Source organism: Lipotes vexillifer, unplaced genomic scaffold (genome assembly GCF_000442215.2).
Source record: "Lipotes vexillifer unplaced genomic scaffold, Lipotes_vexillifer_v1.1 scaffold515, whole genome shotgun sequence".
Lineage (NCBI taxonomy): Eukaryota > Metazoa > Chordata > Mammalia > Artiodactyla > Lipotidae > Lipotes > Lipotes vexillifer.
The window spans coordinates 743,056-762,289 of NW_006772017.1; the positions used below are offsets into that span (position 1 = coordinate 743,056).

Sequence of the window (19,234 nt, forward strand, 5' to 3'; positions counted from 1 at the left end):
CCAGGCAGTGTGCTAGGCCCTACAGAGAAAATCTACACAATCCCTGACTTCAGAGAACTTAGGGCCCAGAAGGGGAGACAGACCTACTCAGAGAATCACAGGAAGTGATGTGGGACCTTGGCTGCAAGAAACATTAGGGAGATGCTAGGATAGCCCGTCCTGGGAAGCTTGGCAGGAAAGTCAGTGAATGCTTTCTGGAGGGAGGTACCTGAGCTGAGGTACAAGGGAGGAATAGGTTGACCCCAGAGGAAAGATCATTCTAGAAAAAGGAAAGAGAATATGCTACGATCCTATGATGGGCCCTAAAGACTAAGAGCAGGGCCTTGTTGGCCATACTACAAAATTTGGTCTTTACCTAACAGCATTAGGAGGGCACTGAGGGATTTAAGTGGGATGGGGCTGTGGATGGTTTGTGATGAGGGGGAACTATGGATGTGTATGTGTATGTGTGTGTGTGTGTGTGTGTGTGTGTGTGTGTGTGTGTGTGAGAGAGAGAGAGAGAGAGAGAGAGAGAGAGAGAGACACCATCCGACTGCTGTTACTTTTAAGATGGAACCGTTGGTTGGTGGATGACCCATGAGGGAGACTGGGCCGAGCTCCACCCTGAACTGGACTGGAAGGCACTGGGTGGGATTGAGGGGCATTAGGATCCTTAGGAGATCTGGAAGTACAAACACAGGGATAGAAACTCTTCAAGGTGAGCAGGCTCGCTGTTGGTGCAAAGTAAACGTGGCTCTGAAGATAGTCTGGGTCGCCAACCACTCTTTCTAGCCTCCACCCACCCACAGCAACCAGCTGAACCCAAGATGTATTGAAAACCAATTTTAAATAATCCTAGCTGTGAGACACTAAACTCCTGTTCTCAGAGAATTGGGTCATCCTATCTACTGTCCAACTGACACACTGAATCCTTCATTTGAGCGACCTCAGTGGCAGCTCTCTAGTTCACAAAGTAACTTTAGCTGGTGGGCAGGTCATCCCAGCCTTGGAGTTCATTCGCCTCACCTACCTGTGAGAGCCTGTGGCGCTGCCAAGCTGGGTATGGTGGCTGCATCCTGAGGGATGGAGCTGAGGTCGGGCTCCGGCGTGCTCCGCGGGGGTGAGAGGGCTAAAGGCGTCATGAGGACCCGAGACTTGAGCTGCAAGAGAGAACCCAGGGAGTCAAAGAAAATCTGGAGATGCTCTCTACACTTTCCCAGGATCCTTCCTAGGCTCAGTTAACCACTGCTACTCTGTCATTCTTCCACACCTTTCTGTTGTGCAGCTTTGGGGGCTGAACTTCAGATTCAAGGTCATGATCAAGATTCAAGTTTGGGTCACACCCAGAGGTCAGCTCTGCACCCCGTCCTTACAGTGGAGCCACCCAGGAAATGACTGTGTCAGGCAGTGGGTGTGGGGCACACAGAGGTGTGAGGAATTGCAGCCTATAAGCCTCCTGAGTGCAGGATGCAGGGTGGGGGACAGTTCCCAGCCTGAGCCCCTGTGCTCCTGAGCTTCCTGTGGACAGGTCTTTCCTGACAGCCACCCAGTGACCAATAATCCTGAAGCTTTGCTCACTCTGCTGAGTTTTCTGTTCACAAAGATCACTGGGTCCTGCTAGAAGAGACAGCAGGAGCCATTATTCCAAAAGGTGACATGCTTCTCAGGGTTTATTTCTTGCAGTGGAGACCATCAAAGGCTGGTGCTGATGCTGCTGGCCCATGGACCACACTTTGAGTAGCAAGGGTGTACATTCTGTTGTTAATGTATATGCAATCCCCATCCATATCCTAACTTGATTCCTGGATTTTTAGGATGTAATAATACTAGTAGTCATGGAGAAATAGTATTCTTACTGCTAGTTATCCAACCATTCTACATTCATTCATTTAAGTCATACCAGTGTTTAAGGGAAAAACATTCCAGTGAATGAGAATACCAACTGCAAAGGTCCTGAGGCAGAGCATGCCTGGAGTGTTTGTGCCACATTAAGGTGGCAGGAGTGAGATTGGAGAGGTGGTAAAACCACAGGGCTTTGCAAGACACTGTAAGTTCTTTGACTTTTGCTCTGAGCTCTTCTGAGCAGAGAAACTACAGAATCTAAACTGACATTTTTAACAATCTTTCTGACGGTTGTGTTGAGAAGAGATGAAAGGAGCAAAAGTGAGAGGACCACTAATCTAGAGTAGATGAGCGACGATGGTGGGTTGGATCAGGGTGAGAGCAGTGGAGGTGAAGAGAAGGGGACAGATTCTGGACAGATTTTGAAGGTGGAACCAGAAGGACGTTGTGACACACTGGATGTAGTGTGTGAGAGAAAAAGAAAGAAGTCAAGGATGACTCCGAGGGTTTGGGCCAGGGAGTTTGCAGGTGGGGGACAGAGGAGGGGAGAGTGGAGGCAACGAGGGAAGGTCGGGTTGATTTTGGACACGTCAGGTTTAAGATGCTTAGATCCAAGAAGAGATGGTAAGTAGGCAGGTACGTATACTGGACTACGGAGTTCTGGGGGAAAGTCTAAACGGAGATCTAATTTTGGAATCGTAAGTAGCGAGTTGATATTTAAGGCCATGCTAATGAATGAGATCATCAGAGAATTGAGGGTAGGTGGAGAAGAGGAGGATCCATTCATTGAGCCCCTGAAAGACTCCAACATGAAGAAGTCGGAGAGAGAGGGGTGACCAGCAAAAGAAACCAGGAACTCTACCCAGTGGGGTAGAAAGAGAAGCAGGAGAGCACGGCACTGCGGGGACAAGATGGAGAAAGTGTCTCATGGAGAAGAGAGTGACCAACCATGTCAAATGCTCAGTCATACATGGAGGACCAGAAGTGGCCACGTAGCAACTTTTCGACATGAGAGGCTGTGGTGCAGTAGGTGAGATGAGAACCTGATTGGAATAAGCTTAAGAAATAGTGAGAAGGGAGGCACTGGATCAGGAAGTAAAGCCAACTCTTGCAAGGAGTCTTGTCTTAAAAAGGAGTGGCCAATTAGCCACAGCAGCAGGAAAAGTAGGATTGAAAGATTTTTGCCCCACAATGAGATACCACCTCACACCCATTAGGATGGCTACTATAAAAAAAATAAGATTTAAATTAAAAATAACACGTTGATGAGGATGTGGAGAAACTGCAACCCTTGTGCACTACTGGTGGGAATGTGAAATGGTGCATTCCTCAAAAAATTAAAAATAGAATTACCCAGAAATTCCACTTCTCAAAGAATTAAAAGCAGTGTCTTCAAGAGATATTTGTACACTCATGTTCATAGCAGTATTATTCAGAATAGTCATTGTGGAAGCAACAACAAATGTCCATCAGCAGATGAATGGATAAACAAAATGTGGTATATACATACAAGGAAATATTATTCAGCCTTAAAAAGGAAGAAAATTCTGACACATGCTATGACATGGATGAAACTTGAGGACATTATGCTAAGTGAAATAAGCCAGGTACAAAAAGACAACTACTGTATGACTCCACTTATATGAGGGACCTAGAGTAGTCAAATGCACTTAAACAGAAAGAAGAATGGTGGCTGCTAAGGGATGGAGGGAGGGGGAAAGGGAGAGTCGTTGTTTAATGAGTATAGAGTTTCAGTTTTGCAAGGTGAAAACGTTCTGGAAGTTGGATGCACAGCGATGTGAATATACTTAAACTACTGTACTGTACACTTAGAAATGGTTATGATGATAAATTTTATGCCATGCGGTTTTTATCACAATTACTTTTTAAAAACATTTTTTAATTTTTATTTATTTCATTTTTATTTTTGGCTGCGTTGGGTCTTTGTTGCTGCCCGCGGGCTTTCTCTAATTGCAACGAGCCGTGGGGCTACTCTTCATTGCAGTGCGCGGGCTTCTCATTGCAGTGGCTTCTCTTGTTGCGGAGCACGGGCTCTAGGCACACGGGCTTCAGTAGTTGTGGCAGGTGGGCTCAGTAGTTGTGGCTCACGGGCTCTAGAGCGCAGGCTCAGTAGTTGTGGTGCACAGGCTTAGTTGCTCCATAGCATGTGGGATCTTCCTGCACCAGGGCTCAAACCCATGTCCCGTGCATTGGCAGGTGGATTCTTAACCACTGCGCCATCATGGAAGCCCTATTTTTTTTAATTTTTAAAAGATTTTTTGTTGTTGTTTTTGAGAAGGGGGAAATACGTTCTAATGCTGGTGGAAATAGCCCAGTAGAGAGGGAAAAATTGATGATACAGGGGAGTGTGTGGAGAACTGCTGGCATTGAGACTCTGAACAGGTGAGAGAGGGTGAGATTAAATGAACGGGGCTATGGCCTTAGAAGGAAATGAGGACTTTTCATCTACTGCAGTAGGAAGGAAGGAGGAATATGAGGCTCTGGATTTGGGTGGATGTGGAGGTGGGAGCTTACAGAAGGCCTTTTGCAATGGCTTCTAATTTCTCAGTGATGCTGGAAGCTGTGTGTGAGGGTAGAGGAGGGTGGGTTAATGAACTAGGAGGGTGGGAGGCCATGGGGGGAATGGAATGTGGCTGCTGAGCAGTATTGAGGGCACAGTGGGATGTGCGGAAATGAATTTAAATGAATTGAAATGAACTTAAAAGGAGACAGGCCAAAAGTGAGCATGTTGGCTACACAAGGCTGTATGTGTGCAGAGTCTGGGGCTCTTGCTAGAGATCCTGTATTAATCAGAAGCAGCAATTAACAATAGACAGTTCATCTTAATTTGAGTTTAGCATTCGAAAGGATTAAAAGGCTCATCATGTAGCAATACCATACTAAGTATTATAAAAATAATTTAAAAGAAACTTCAGTGGTGGGACAGAGTAGATGGGAAACCTCCTGTGACTCAGTCACCATGACTATGGCAGGGTTTCCTCATCTGCCAAGTGTGAAGAGGGCTGCGGCCACTCTGCCTGTTCTCCCAGGTCAGGCACCAAGGGTTCCCCTGGTGGTCTCTCTAGGAGTGGTATCTCTAGGAAGGTACAGCTTGTGATGGAGAGGCTGGTGGTGACAGTCTCCAAGGACCGTGGGCAACAGGCTCTGGAAGAACCTTGGCTAAATCCTCCTTTACAGGCTTAAAGCCCTTCAATGCCCAACATACAGATAACGATATTGGTGGGGGAAAATAAACAGGATTAGTAAGTCATTTTCCCCTCTGTGTTCTTTAAGTAAATTACACAAAGATCCGTGTGATCCTTCCCGAGGAAAATGACAATGATGATGATGAGAAAGAGGATGACGGCAGCTAAGACTTAGATAGCAGATACTGTTTACTGTTCATGTAAACTTCATAATGAGCCTAACCTTAATACTTGCTCACTATTTTAATATTTATTAGAGGGGGATCTGTCCATTGAACCCACCGCCGATGAAATAATATAGTTGGCTGTTACCTCTGCCCATAGTTTCTGCCCAGATGAAGCAATTAAAGGGATTAGAATAAGTCAGCTGGTTGCAGGGAAAACCTTACATATTCATTCAACCTGTAAAACAACTTCTGGGACTTTTGAACAAAGAAGGAATCTCATGCAACTGTGGGTGGTATATGACTTTTAAAAAATATCCTTTTGGTAAGAGGATAAATCATCAGTAGGAATATCCTTTGACTCAGCATTCTGAAATTTCTATCTCATTGCTTGATATAAAGAATGAATCAAAAGTAAGGTAACCTAGAAAAGGGAGAGGGGTAGGTCACAGGGACACGGGAGTCAGCTGAGAGAGCTTTCAATGGCCAAACCTGGAGCAACACGAGCAGCAGATAACGAAGGTAGTAGTGGGTTATAATTCAAAGTATACAGTGAATATCCATGACTCCATACTCACATAAATGAGTGACTGACTAAGTAAATACATGGGGAGAATCGACAGATCTCCCATGTATAAAAATTCCAAATATTTTATCGTGGAGTATAACTCCTCCTCCTTAAGTGTGGGCCACACATAGTGACTTCATTCCAAAGAGGACAGCATGGGAATGGGGGGAAAAGTAACTTTACAGTGGAGAAACTGGTCACACACCACCTCAGCCAGGGGATCCAGATCACCATCCACAGTGATAAACCATGTCGACAGTTCGCACCCTTGATATGACGTCATGGGAATGGCACCTTACCTCTGAGATCTTCTTTCCAAAAATCCATAACTCCTGTCTAATCATGGGATAAACTTCAAAAATCCCAAGTTGCAGAACATTTTGTAGAATACTTGACCAATACTCCTCAAAACTGCCAATGTCATCAAAAACAAGAAAAGTCTAAGAAATTTTCACAGCCCAGAGGAGCCTAAGGAGACATGATGACTAAATGTGACGAGGTATCCTGGATGGATTCTGGAACAAAGTAGGGGAAAACTAATGAATTTCAATAACATATGGACCTTATTTAACAATAATGTATTGTTATTGGTTCACTAGCTGTGACAAATGTACCATAATAATGTAAGATGTTAACTACAGGAGGAACTAGGTGTCGGGTATGGGAGAATCCTCTGTATATTTGCAACCCTTCTCTAAACATGAAACTGTTCTAAAATATAGTTTATTTTAAAAAGATTCAAAACAGAATCTGGCAGAATAAACTGGGGAAAATAAAGAGGAAGGAGGGAGAAGAGGCCTCTTTCTTGGCTGCATAAGACTGGAAGAAGATTTGCTGCCCAGGATGCCTTGCTCTGACATGCAGGAGCTAATCCTTGGCCTTCAAAGCCAACAGCCTGTACAGATGCTGGCAAAGTTGGCACCTTTACCTGAAATTCAAAACCTCGATCAAATGGGTACGGCGACTCCTCATCCAGGGCATGGTTGCCAGTGGCTGTGCTTTGCCTTCTTAAAGCATCATGGTGGGGTGAAGCAGAGGGGTAGAGGCGGCCCCTGCCAGCTGGAGTCTCCACCAAAGGGTCTGGGGAATCTGGGATCAGCTCATCTTTTTTTTCCATTCACAGATCCAAGATATGGGCCTGGAGAGCTTCTTGCTCCCACTGTCTTCAGGGGAAGACCTTCTCTAAAGACACTTGCCAGAAAATCACTGCAAAGAGTTGGGAGGGGATTTGTCTGCAAACTGAGATGTGTGGCCAGGGCACGCTAAAGAAGAAGGGATCAGCTGATGTAAAATTCAGGTACTTTTTCCAGAAATATGCAAGTGTGGAGAAACAGAAGTACTGACTAAAGAGTATTTGTTAGATTGACAACAAGAGGTTGGCAAATGAAGGATACAGAATGTGGTCGGGGGAAGTATAAAGATGTGTAGAGCCTGCCTGCACATCAGCAGAGGATGAAGCAGCAAAGCAAAACTAAAATAAGTTCAGGATAGCAATAGGCACATACAATGGAGCCTCACTAACCCTGTCCTAAGTCTCGCTACTTAGCCTTTCAGAGCCTACCTTTTGTCATCTGTAAGGTAAGGATAACAGCACCTTCTCACAAGGATGTGACAAGAATGAAGTGTAAACATTTAGCATAGGGCTAGTGCAAAGTGAGAACTCAGCAAGTATTTCTGATCATTATTGCTGCTAGTATTATAATTTTATTATTAGAAATTCCAGAAAAACAAATGAGTTCCAAGTTTCTTGTTCATGTAGCCATGGCAGGAAAGGGAAATTGCCCGTCTTTCTTCTAGCACCCATCTACATTTTCTACACTTACCCACTTGGGATCACATCTTCCCAAATCTTTGAAGACCCACCCTCCTACCTTACACATTGCATATGATCCCCTTTAAGAAATGTTCCCAGTACATTAAGTATTGCTTAGGCAGGAGCTGCCCTTTCCAAGTTGTATCATTTAAACTAAATCTAAAAAGGGAAAAAAATTCATTCCGTGAGGCAGTCATTTACTCAACAAATATTTATTGAGCACCTACTGTGTGCAGCAAACTGTTGTAGGTGCTGAGGATACATCTGTAAATGGGGGAGATAAGGTCATTGTTCTTGATGAGGTAATATCATAGTGGAGGAAACAAATAAGAAACACAACAAAAATGTCAAATTGTGATAAGTACTACTCTGAGAAGTAAAATATGGGGATGTGATAAAAAGGGACCAGGTGACTAGGGTAGGCTGATAAGGAGGTGACACTTACATCAAGATCTGAATGACAAGAGGGAGGCTGAGGGCTTCCGTGGTGGCTCAGGGGTTAAGAATCCGCCTGCCAATGCAGGGGACACAGGTTAGAGCCCTGGTGCGGGAAGATCCCACATGCTGTGGAGCAACTAAGCCTGTGTACCACAACTACTGAGCCTGCGCTCTAGAGCCCACGAGCCACAACTACTGAGCCTGCATGCCACAACTACTGAAGCCTGCACGCCTAGAGCCCGTGCTCTGCAACAAGAGAAGCCACCGCAATGAGAAGCCCGCGCACCGCAATGAAGAGTAGCCCCTGCTCGCCACAACTAGAGAAAGCCTACACGCAGCAACAAAGACCCAATGAGGCCAAAAAATAAATAAATAAATAAATAAAATTTATTAAAAAAAAAGAGGGAGGCTGAGGAAAGAACTTTCGAAGGAGACAGAGTGGTCAGTGTAAGCCTCCTAAAGCTTGGCTTCTTCAAAGAACCAGGAAGCTAGAGTGGCTGGAATTATGAGCAAGAGGCAGAAGGATGCAAGATGAGGTTAGCTAGGTGGTCAGGGCACAATCATGAGGGTTTTCTAAGTCAGTGTTGTAGATTGAATCGTGTCCCTCTCAAAAAAGACTTGTTCAAGTCCTAACTCCCAGTACCTGTGAATGGGACTTGACTTGGAAATAGGGTATCTGCAGATGTAATCAAGATGAGGCCATACTGGATTAGAGTGGGCCCTAATGCCAATGACTGGTGTCCTTATAAGAAGAGGGAAATTTGGACACAGACACAGACACACAGGGAGAATCCCATGTGACAATAGAGGCAGAAATTGGAGTGATATGTCTACAAGCAAGGAACACCAAGGATTGCAGGCAACCACTAGAAGCTAGGAAGAGTCAAGGAAGGATCCTACCCTAGAACCTTCAGAGAGAGCATGGCCCTTCCAACACCTTGATTTTGGACTTCTAGCCTCCAGAACTGTTGTTTTAAGACACCCAGTTTGTGGTACTTTGTTATAGCACTCCTAGTAAATAAATACAGTCAGATTAAAAAGTTTGGATTTTATTCTAAGAGTTATGGAAACAATTAGAGGATTTTAAGCAGAGAAAGACACAACCCAGTTTTTATTTTATAAAATTAAGTATGGCTGCTATACAGAGAATGGATGGGGAGAGGCAAAATAGAGAAAAGAATAGTACTGAGGAGGTTATCATATGGTCCAGGCAAGACGCATAGGTGGCTGAACTAGGGTGAAAGTAGTGAAAACAGAAAGAATTGGTTGGATTCAGGTGTACTTTGGAGGTGAAAGTAAGGTGATTAGAGAGAGAAAGTGCAAAATCAAAGATAACTTCTAGATTTATTCACATAAACTTTGTTTGATAGTATATTTTTATTACATTAGTTTAAAACATTAGCATTTTACTTGTTGCTCATTTAGTTAACTTTGGGGAAGCCATAACACTGGCTTGTATCTAAGGTTCAAAACATTCCTCCTCTAATACTCAAGCGGTAAAATTTCAGAATACGACAGGAAACATTCTATGCGGAACTTCTGGGAGAGGACGTGAAAAAGAAGTCGAGCATCCACATTTCCGCATCTGGGAAATGAACACTGAGAACTGACATGATTTCACATTGCCCAATGAGCTGCAGGGGAGTGGTGAGAACACAGGACTCAGAGAGGGCTGGGGTTCTAATCCTGCTTCTGCCCCTGACTCACATGGGACTCTGAGCAACCCATTCAGTGCCTCTGGGCTTCATCTTCCAAAGCCATTAACGCAGGTAGGGTTGTTGGCTTTTTTTTTTTTTTTTTTTTTTGGCCTTGCCACTCAGCATACAGGATCTTAGTTCCTGGACCAGGGATCGAACCCATGTCCCCTGCAGTGGAAGCATGGAGGTTTAACCACTGGACCACCAGCAAAATCCCAGCTTGTTGGTTTCTAAGTTCTATTCCAACTCGTAATGTGTGTATGTACCTTGCATTAGACTATTTCTGAAAACATTAAAGAGTTTGAGATAAAACCAGTGTCAGTGCCATATTTTGAATGTTGATTAGAAGAAATGTGGCATCCTAAATTTCTTTGGAGTTTTGTTTCTGGGAATATAGAAAACTATGTTATATGGATCAACTGAAAACAACTACCAACAATGGCTAAAATGTAAGGTTAGTAAAAGTATGGAGGCACTAACAATATATAAAGGATAATTGGGCCCAAATATAGGTGAAATCTAGGCCTTGGAATTGCCACGGATCAGGGCTCACTCAAAGGACTACAACCTCAGGGTAAGGGTAAGCTAGCTATAAACTTCTGCCCTACCCAACCCATACCTGACTCTAAGGAAAGCTGCCTTGACACTGGGGGAGGGGGTGTGCAGAATCCCTGGGAAGATATTGCCACAAGCCAGAGCTCACACAGATTTGCAGCTCAAATTCACAGAACTTGGGCAACCAAGAAAACTTCAGCCTGTGAAGTTAGTATAAAAATTACCCAATCTGGGCTTCCCTGGTGGCGCAGTGGTTGAGAGTCCGCCTGCCGATGCAGGGGACACGGGTTTGTGCCCCGGTCCGGAAAGATCCCACATGCCGTGGAGCGGCTAGGCCCATGAGCCATGGCCGTTGAGCCTGCGCATCCGGAGCCTGTGCTCCGCAACGGGAGAGGCCACAACAGTGAGAGGCCCACATACTGAAAAAAAAAAAAAAATTACCCAATCTGGCAGTGCTCCCAGGTTACCTGGAAAAACAAACACAAATCATCTCTGGAGACAGGTCTCAAAGAAGTCCCCAAAATAATTTTTCAAAGTCAGTGAATAACACAGCCCAAACACACAAGGAAGCAAGGAATCAAAGCAAGAATGGGCAATAAAAACACACAGCAGTAAAACCCCAGAAACTGGGCTTCTCTAGTGGCACAGTGGTTAAGAATACGCCTGCCAGTACAGGGGACATGGGTTCAAGCCCTGGTCCGGGAAGATCCTACATGCCGTGGAGCAACTAAGCCTGTGCGCTACAACTACTGAGCTCGCGCGCCACAACTACTGAAGCCGGCGCGCGACTAGAGCCTGTGTTCCACAATAAGAGAAGCCACCGCTTCTTTCTTCTTATGAGAAGCCTGCGCACCGCAACGAAGAGTAGCCTCTGCTCGCCGCAACTAGAGAAAGCCTGCACACAGCAACAAAGACCCAATGCAGCCAAAAATAAATAAATAAAATTAAATAAATAAATAAAATAAAATACTTAAGATATTTCAATTATCAGACTTAGATTCTAAAAGCAAGTGTGATACTATGTATAAAGATATAAAGAACAAGTTTGAAAATATCTCTGGAGAACAGAAAACTATAAAAAATAGCATAGCAAAATGTAAAAGAACCAAATTTAACTTCTATACAAATTTTAACTAAAATTAAAAACTAAATAAACAGATTTAACAGCATACTAAATATAGCTAAAGAAAGAATTAGTGTGCCAGAAGATATGTCAGAAGAAATTCACCAAAAAGTAGCATAGAGACAAATTGATAAAAACTATTGAGGGAAGGTTAAACGACAATGCAAATATGAGAAGTTTTAACATTAGAGTTTCAGAAAGAATGGAACAGAGGTTATATTTGTGGTACGTGGGCCTCTCACTGTTGTGGCCTCTCCCATTTGCGGAGCACAGGCTCCGGACGCGCAGGCTCAGCGGCCATGGCTCACGAGCCCAGCCGCTCCACGGCATGTGGGATCTTCCCGGACCAGGGCACGAACCCGTGTCCCCTGCATCGGCAGGCGGACTCTCAACCACTGCGCCACCAGGGAAGCCCCAGAGGTTATATTTGAAAAGAGAATGGCTAAGAATTTTCCAGATCTGATGAAAGTTCTAATCCACAGATTCAGGAAGCCCAACAAACTCTAAATAAGATGAATAAAAAAGAAATCCACAGGTAGACACAACAGAATGAAATTGTAGAACACTGAAGACAAAGAAAAAAATCTTAAAATCAGCTTAAAAATACAAAACCTGCCAGGGAACACTCACATAAACCAGATGGAGAGCTGAGTTCTTTACGACAATGGGCCCCAGAAGATAAATGGAATAATACCTTCAATGTGCTGCAAGGAAAATAACAACCTAGAATTCTACACCCAGTAAAAATAATTTTTTCCAAGAGTGAAGATGAAATAAAAGTACTTCCAGACAACAAAAGCTAAGAGAATTCATCACTAGAGGATCTATATTAAAGGGACTTCTAAAAGATGTACTGTAGGAAATGGAAAGTGATTTCAGGTAGAATGTATGATATGCAAAAAGAAATGAAGAATTTTTTTAAGTGGTAAATAAGCAGGTTAATCTAAATGAAAATAACTGTACAAAACAAAAATAATTGTTTTGAGGGATTAAAAAAGCAAAAAAGAATTAAGATGTGTGACGACAGTAATATTGAAGTGGGGAGATAAATGGAGTTAAAGTGTCCTAAGGTCCTTGTATGATCTAGGAAGAAACAAAGGTAAGGTTAACTTTAGAAAACTCTAGTACGTAAGCATGCCGTAATTTCTAGAGCAATCAGTAATACAATAGAAAACACAGTGCTTAAACTTCAAGAAGTAGAAAAGAAAGAATTATATGCTTAAAAATCCAAAAGAAGGCAGGAAAGACAGGTAAAAGGAACATAGAATGAGTGAGACAAATAGAATACAGAAAATAAGACATAGATTTACACCCAAATTTATCAATAATTACTTTAAATATAAATGGACTAAATGTCTAGTTACAAGATAAAGATTATTATACTGGATGCTATGGATTAAAATGTGTCTCCCCACCAAAAGATGTTGAAGTCCTAACCCCCAGTACCTGTGAATGTGACCTATTGGGAAATAGGGTCTTTGCAGATGATCAAGTTAAGATAAGTTCATTAGAGTGGGCCCTGATCCAATATGACTGTGTCCTTAGAGAAAGGGGAAATTTGGACACACAGACAAACATGCACAGAGGGAAGACAACGTGAAGATGCAGGGAGAATGCCCTCCACAAGCCAAAGAACACCGGAGGCCCCCCAAAGCTAGGAGAGAGGCCTGCAACAACAGATCCTCCCTCCCAGCCCTCAGAAGGAACCAACTTGGCTGGTCTTGATCTCAGATTTCCAGCCTCCAGAACTGTGAGACAATAAATTTCTGTTGTTCCATCGACAGATGAATAGATAAAGAAGTCGTGGTATATATACACAATAGAATATTACCCAGCCATAATAAAGAATGAAATAATGCCTTTTGCAGCAACATGGATGGACCTAAAGGTTATTATACTAAGTGAAGTAAATCAGACAAAGACAAATATCATATGATATCACTTATATGTGGAATCTAAAAAAATGATACAAATGAACTTATTCACAAAACAGAAATAGACTCACAGACATAGAAAATAAACTTATGGTTACCAAAGGAGAAAGGCGGGGGGATAAATTAGGAGTTTGGAATTAACAGATACACACCACTATATATAAAATAGATTAACAACAAGGACCTACTATATAGTACAGGGAACTACAGTCCATATCTTATAATAACCTATAATGGAAAAGAATCTGAAAAAGAATATACATATTCAGTAATACATATATATTAGTAATACTTATATCTAACATGTATATATATATATTAAGTGATATATATGTATATCTAACATGAAATTAATACAACGTTGTAAATCAACTATATTTCAATAAAATTTTTTTTAAAATTTGCACTGTTTAAGCCACCCAGTTTGTTGTATTGTGTGTTACAATAGCCGTAGAAAACTGATGTACCAGATTCTTTTTTTTTTTTTTTTTGGAGGTACGTGGGCCTCTCACTGTTGTGGCCTCTCCCGTTGCGGAGCACAGGCTCCGGACGCGCAGGCTCAGCAGCCATGGCTCACGCGCGCAGCCGCTCCGCGGCATGTGGGATCTTCCCAGACCGTGGCACGAACCCGTGTCCCCTGCATCGGCAGGCGGACTCTCAACCACTGCGCCACCAGCAAAGCCCAAGATTCTATTTTTTAAAAATCATGTTTTCTCTCCCTTCCTTCCTCTCCCACACCATTCAAGGATAGCTTTGTCCATGCCCCTGCCCACAGCTTTCCCTGGGGGCACACTGCTCCTTTAGGCTCACTCTCTCAGGGTTCTGCGGAGATTCAGGGAGCCAGGGTTAGGGAAAATTGAATACCTCACCGTGTTTAACGTTAGACTTTAGTCTAAAAAACTTGCCTGTTGGAAATGCAAATCACCTCCAACAACAAGAAGTTTGTGGCCAATGGCCTAATTCCGTTCCGAGGAGTCAGTCTGTTTCTGTGTTTACCCACACCTTTTTCTCCTTTCCCTTGGGAGAGATTAAACATGCGAGGGATGGAGGAGCCAGTATCCTTTGGCCTTGTTTACATTTCTCTTACTCCTTAGCATAAGTGAAAATACCAATTAACATTTATATCTGAGTTACACTCAGAATGCTGGTCAGGAAACATTCACCAGATAGCACTGCCCCAGACCTACTGCTTAGCCTCACCCCTGATCATTGCTCCAGCCCTGGGGTGAGGGCAGGAGGACGGGGATGGTCACAGAAAACCCCAGGAGAGACAGTTCCCGGCCCTAGGGTTAGTGTGCACGGAGGCAGAGGTGGTGCTACCATCCTGCCTGGGTAGGGCTGAGAAGAATGGGTTAATTTCCTCCTGACAGAGGGCAGCCGAGAGAGGAGACAGGGAAGCCGTGAAGCCCGTACTCCGTGAGTACGAGGAGACAGAAGGAAGAAAAAGGAAAACAAAAATAACCATCATTGGATAAAGTGGGATGCAGCAAAACAGATCCATCCATGTGAAGTATTTAATGAATGTCGATGCTGCCCTGTGACTCCAACAATCTTTAGTAGAGACCACACATTTCAAGGAATGCTTGCTGTGATAGAGTTTCTTACAGAAACTGGTGAGGGAGCCAAGTTCTATGCATCAGCAGGCGTGGGGTCAGCCCTGAAGATGAGACTGGGGATATGGAACATACACTCACAGGCATCCCGCGCATAGCAGAGCTCAGAGCAGCGGGGAGGTGGAGCAGCTTATATTGGTTCACAAGAGGTGATTGTTAAATTTTCAGGAATATTGCAAGTTGTTTGTTAAACACAGCAATTATTAAAAATTAAAGTGCATACACTTACAGAGTATTAATTTTTAAAATATATTAAGAACAAAGGTAATAGATACTCAAAACTCATCACTTTCTAATTATTTTACTGTTGCATCTGTGTGGAAATAGAGTACAAGAGTGATACTACAGCACATCTTTTACCAACTCCACGTTCAGGAAAGTCACATTGGTGCCTTGAAACTGGCCATGTTGGGAATATTTACACCTTGGAAATTGGCAAATGCTACAAATAGGGCTGGATTTACTGTTTTGTTGACTTATAGGCTTAAGAGAGTGATGGAGAAAATATTAAAAATGCAAATTAAACTTAAAAGTGTGACTTGTCTGTAGCCATTACACAGCGAATAGAATGAAAAAACAAATATTTTTTGTTTTCACAAACTATTATCCAATTCAGCAAATAAGTCAACCACATCCTTGACAAATGAGTGAAATTCCAACATACAACTTCACTGTTTACATTTCTCCCACTCCTTAACATAAATGAAAATACCAACTAACATTCATGTCTGAGTTACACTCAGAATGCTGGTCAGGAAACATTCACCAGATACCGCTGCCCCAGATACACTGCTTAGCCTCACCCCTGACCATTGCTCCAGCCCTGGGCTGAGGGCAGGAGGGTCACAGAAAACCCCAGAAGACCCCGTCCCCTCCCTAGATGCTACACACCGTTCAGCCCAAGGGAATGGCCCCTGCCTAGTGCCTTTGTAGTCATTTCCCTCACGGGCCACAGGTGGTACTTCATATGCACCATCAGCAAGAGGGGGACCTTGAAAATAGGCACAGGAAAGGTTAGATGTCGATTCTTCCCTTCCATACTATTAGGCTGCCGTTAGTGTTCCTAACTATGACTCTTAAGGCAATACAAGATCTGGATAATCAAAGAAGCACTGAAGCCAATTCAACAGTTATAATGAAAACACACTTTAGAAAGAGGCTTTAAACAAATGTTGAAACAAACAAACAAACCCTTTCTGCTTAAGTTTGAATATTCTCTTAATTGAGATTTTTGTTAACTTGAGGTCCTTGTTACACAGTGCCAAGAACACATACTTTTTCGGGGGAGATAAAGGATGACAATAAGAAAGGAAGAACAAAACAAAATGTTGCATTTACTCTTGCTCTTCAGAAAATTACTTTCTTTATAAAGTGAATTTACCAGTTAACGGAAGACTGTCCTTTAAATAGTTAGCAGAAATTGCTGGCTCTTCCCAAATATCCATGCTCCTTTCTTCATTTATTAATGGAATTCCTGGATTTCAGCTTATCAAGTGGTCACTCAGCACTACATTTTCCCGCCTCCTGTGGAGCTAAGTGTGGCCAAGTGACTCACTTCCGGCCAGTGAGTTGCAAGTGTGAAGGTGCGTACAACTCCGAAGGTTTCACCCTTAAAGGGGAACAACGTGTCCTCCACCACCTCTGTCCCCATTCTGCTGGCCGAAGTAGTGGGATGGCGGGACCTGGAGGAGCCACCTTAGAGCATATGAGGTAGAGACTGTGTCTTAAGATAGCAGAGCAACAATATAAAAGGAGCCTGGGTCCTCCACACGGTAGAGTCATCGAATCAGCCCCACATGGCCTTCCCAGACAGTAACATGAGAGAGAAATTAGTTTCTGTCTTCTTTAAGCCACTGTTTTTTGGCCTTTGTTACATCAGCTGAATTTGTATGCTGAATGATACATTTTAAAACATTTTAAAACATACAAACTATTTGTTTTTATTTCAGGGATGATATTCTTTCTAGAGCATGTTACACTTTTCTTAGCTAGTTAAACAGAGCAGACAGAAAGTAATCTACTCTTTTTTGAATCAGGAAACACAAATACTATTCTGAACAGTAATGCAAAGAGATTGCTGAGGTGGAGAGGGCTGCTGGCCGGACAGTATGTGGCCTCAGGCTGAGGGGCATGGTTAATTCATGCCTAATTCCTGCAGTTTTTCTGACGTCTCTCACTATGAAATTATCAAGGATCTATAAGAAATATATATATAAAGTGCTTAGGCCCAGAGACTCAAATGTAGAAGTGCTCAGTAAGTGTTACTTATGACTATTATTGCTATTAGTATTAATTATTATTATTGTGTACTGGGGGCAAATGGCCATCTTAAAAAATCAGCACTTTTTTCTTTCTGCTTAAATCATAAAGACACAGAAGCTGAAAATCCCACTATTTGGAGCCATTATAATCAGCTATGTCTACTGAATGGAAGTTAGGGTTTATCCCTGGTGCAGACCCTCTTTCTTTATCTTTTTAAAAAGACTTCCATGGTCTCCTTCGTCATGAAATGTAAGGAAAATCCACCTGTTGACCTTGGGGAGTCTCTGAACTGAGGACCTAAATCAACAGCAGATTCTTCAAACTGAGATGTAAATGTTCTGTTTTATAATGAAGAAAGCTGTTTTCATGGCAGAGTATGGCTCTTCGGAGAAAATATAACGTTAAGAGGTTTTTCCTTCCTTTGACTGGGGCGAGAAGGGGGCAGCAAGGCCATAAAATGATACAGCAGCAAGCATGCCCCAGCAAAGTGGCTGCAGGCCGGGGCCAAGAGACATGGCCAGATGGGCCCTGGGAGGAGGAACGACCCATGAACTCTGGAGCACTCACATCTGAATGCCAGTTAAACCCTTCCTTTTCTGCCTATAATTTGCTCATGTTATTCTCAAGACTCAGAGAAGAGATTAAATATCACAGCTTGTGTTAGCTGTGCTTGGGTCTTAAAGGGAGAGGCTTATACCCATACTTGGACCAGAGAGAGTTTCCACACATGCAGGGACACAGAGGTGATTGACAGAGCAGCTTGGGACAGCACCAGGTAAGAAGAGACAAATGTCAACCAGCACAAACCTGTGATACAGTTGGTACAACCAGGCATCCTCAGAATCTCCTGGCTCAATACTTATCATTTTATTATGATAATATCGTTAATATAAATAAAATAATGTGCTGACATAAAGTTATAGTGTTATAATTTTATAACTGATAATATTATTGTATATTTTATTGTTCCAAATTATTAACATGATATCATATAACTATACTTTCAGTATCCAGCTGTGTGTGCAATCTTCTCCCCAAAGTATCTTCCCCTTCAAATCAAAGGCTATTAAACTGCAATAATCAAGCTTGTAAGAAATGCATCTACAGTAAAGGTAAACAGACACTGAGGAAGGGTTTGGAAGCATTTTCTTAGTAATAAAATACAAGATCTTTAAGGGTAGACCAAGTAATATCTTATTTCACTTGCTCAGGATTTTTTGTTAACAACTCTGGCTCCCTAGCTGTGTCCCAGGTAAATGGAATCAAACTGTACACTTTCCTTGCTGGCATCTCCACAATTAAAACCATTTCATTACTGGTAAAACGGGGCTTTGGGGTCTAAGAAATTGTCAAAATAAAACCGGAGAGACTTAATACATTGTCAACGTTACTTTGCCAAGTAAGGACATTTTAAGATTACCAAACCCTCACAATATATGACACTTAATAAACTTTAACACCAAAATAGCAGGAAGCAGATATTTCAGAATAAAGGGCAATCCTGGGGCTTTCCTGGTGGCGCAGTGGTTAAGAATCCGCCTTCCAATGCAGGGAACACGGGTTCGAGCCCTGGTCCGGGAAGATCCCACGTGCCACGGAGCAACTAAGCCTGTACGCCACAACTACTGAGCCTGTGCTCTAGAGCCCACGACCCACAACTACTGAGCCTGCGTGCCACAACTACTGAAGCCCGCGTGCCTAGAGCCTGTGCTCCACAACGAGAGAAGCCACCACAGTGAGAAGCCCACACACCTCAACTAAGAGTAGCCCCTGCTCGCCGCAACTAGAGAAAGCCTATGCGCAGCAACGAAGACCCAACATAGCCAAAAAAAAAGAATAAAGGATGATCCTTTAGGTGGAATCATTTTAGCTTTGTGAAGACTTTAGACGTTTTGTTCCTGTCACCAGGGGCGGGTTGGGACTTCATACAGACTGGCACCCGGTTTGGAGCCGTTTTTCTCGAACACGAAGCCCATGGCCTGGGGAGCTGCTGGCCTGAAACAACTCCCACAATTTCCTCAAATATATGGGAGGTGGACT

The 19,234-nt window shown here is 43.1% G+C and overlaps 1 protein-coding gene across 1 annotated transcript in view; it reads right to left on the minus strand.

Annotated features, from left to right (window-relative positions):
- The window catches only part of SCML4 (Scm polycomb group protein like 4), a 59,275-nt gene that overhangs the window by 38,219 nt on the left and 1,822 nt on the right, over positions 1 to 19,234 (minus strand). Inside the window, exon 2 of the mRNA XM_007447251.1 lies at positions 1,010 to 1,139. Coding sequence (XP_007447313.1) covers positions 1,010 to 1,139 — 130 coding nt within the window. The remainder of the gene's footprint in view (positions 1 to 1,009; positions 1,140 to 19,234) is intronic.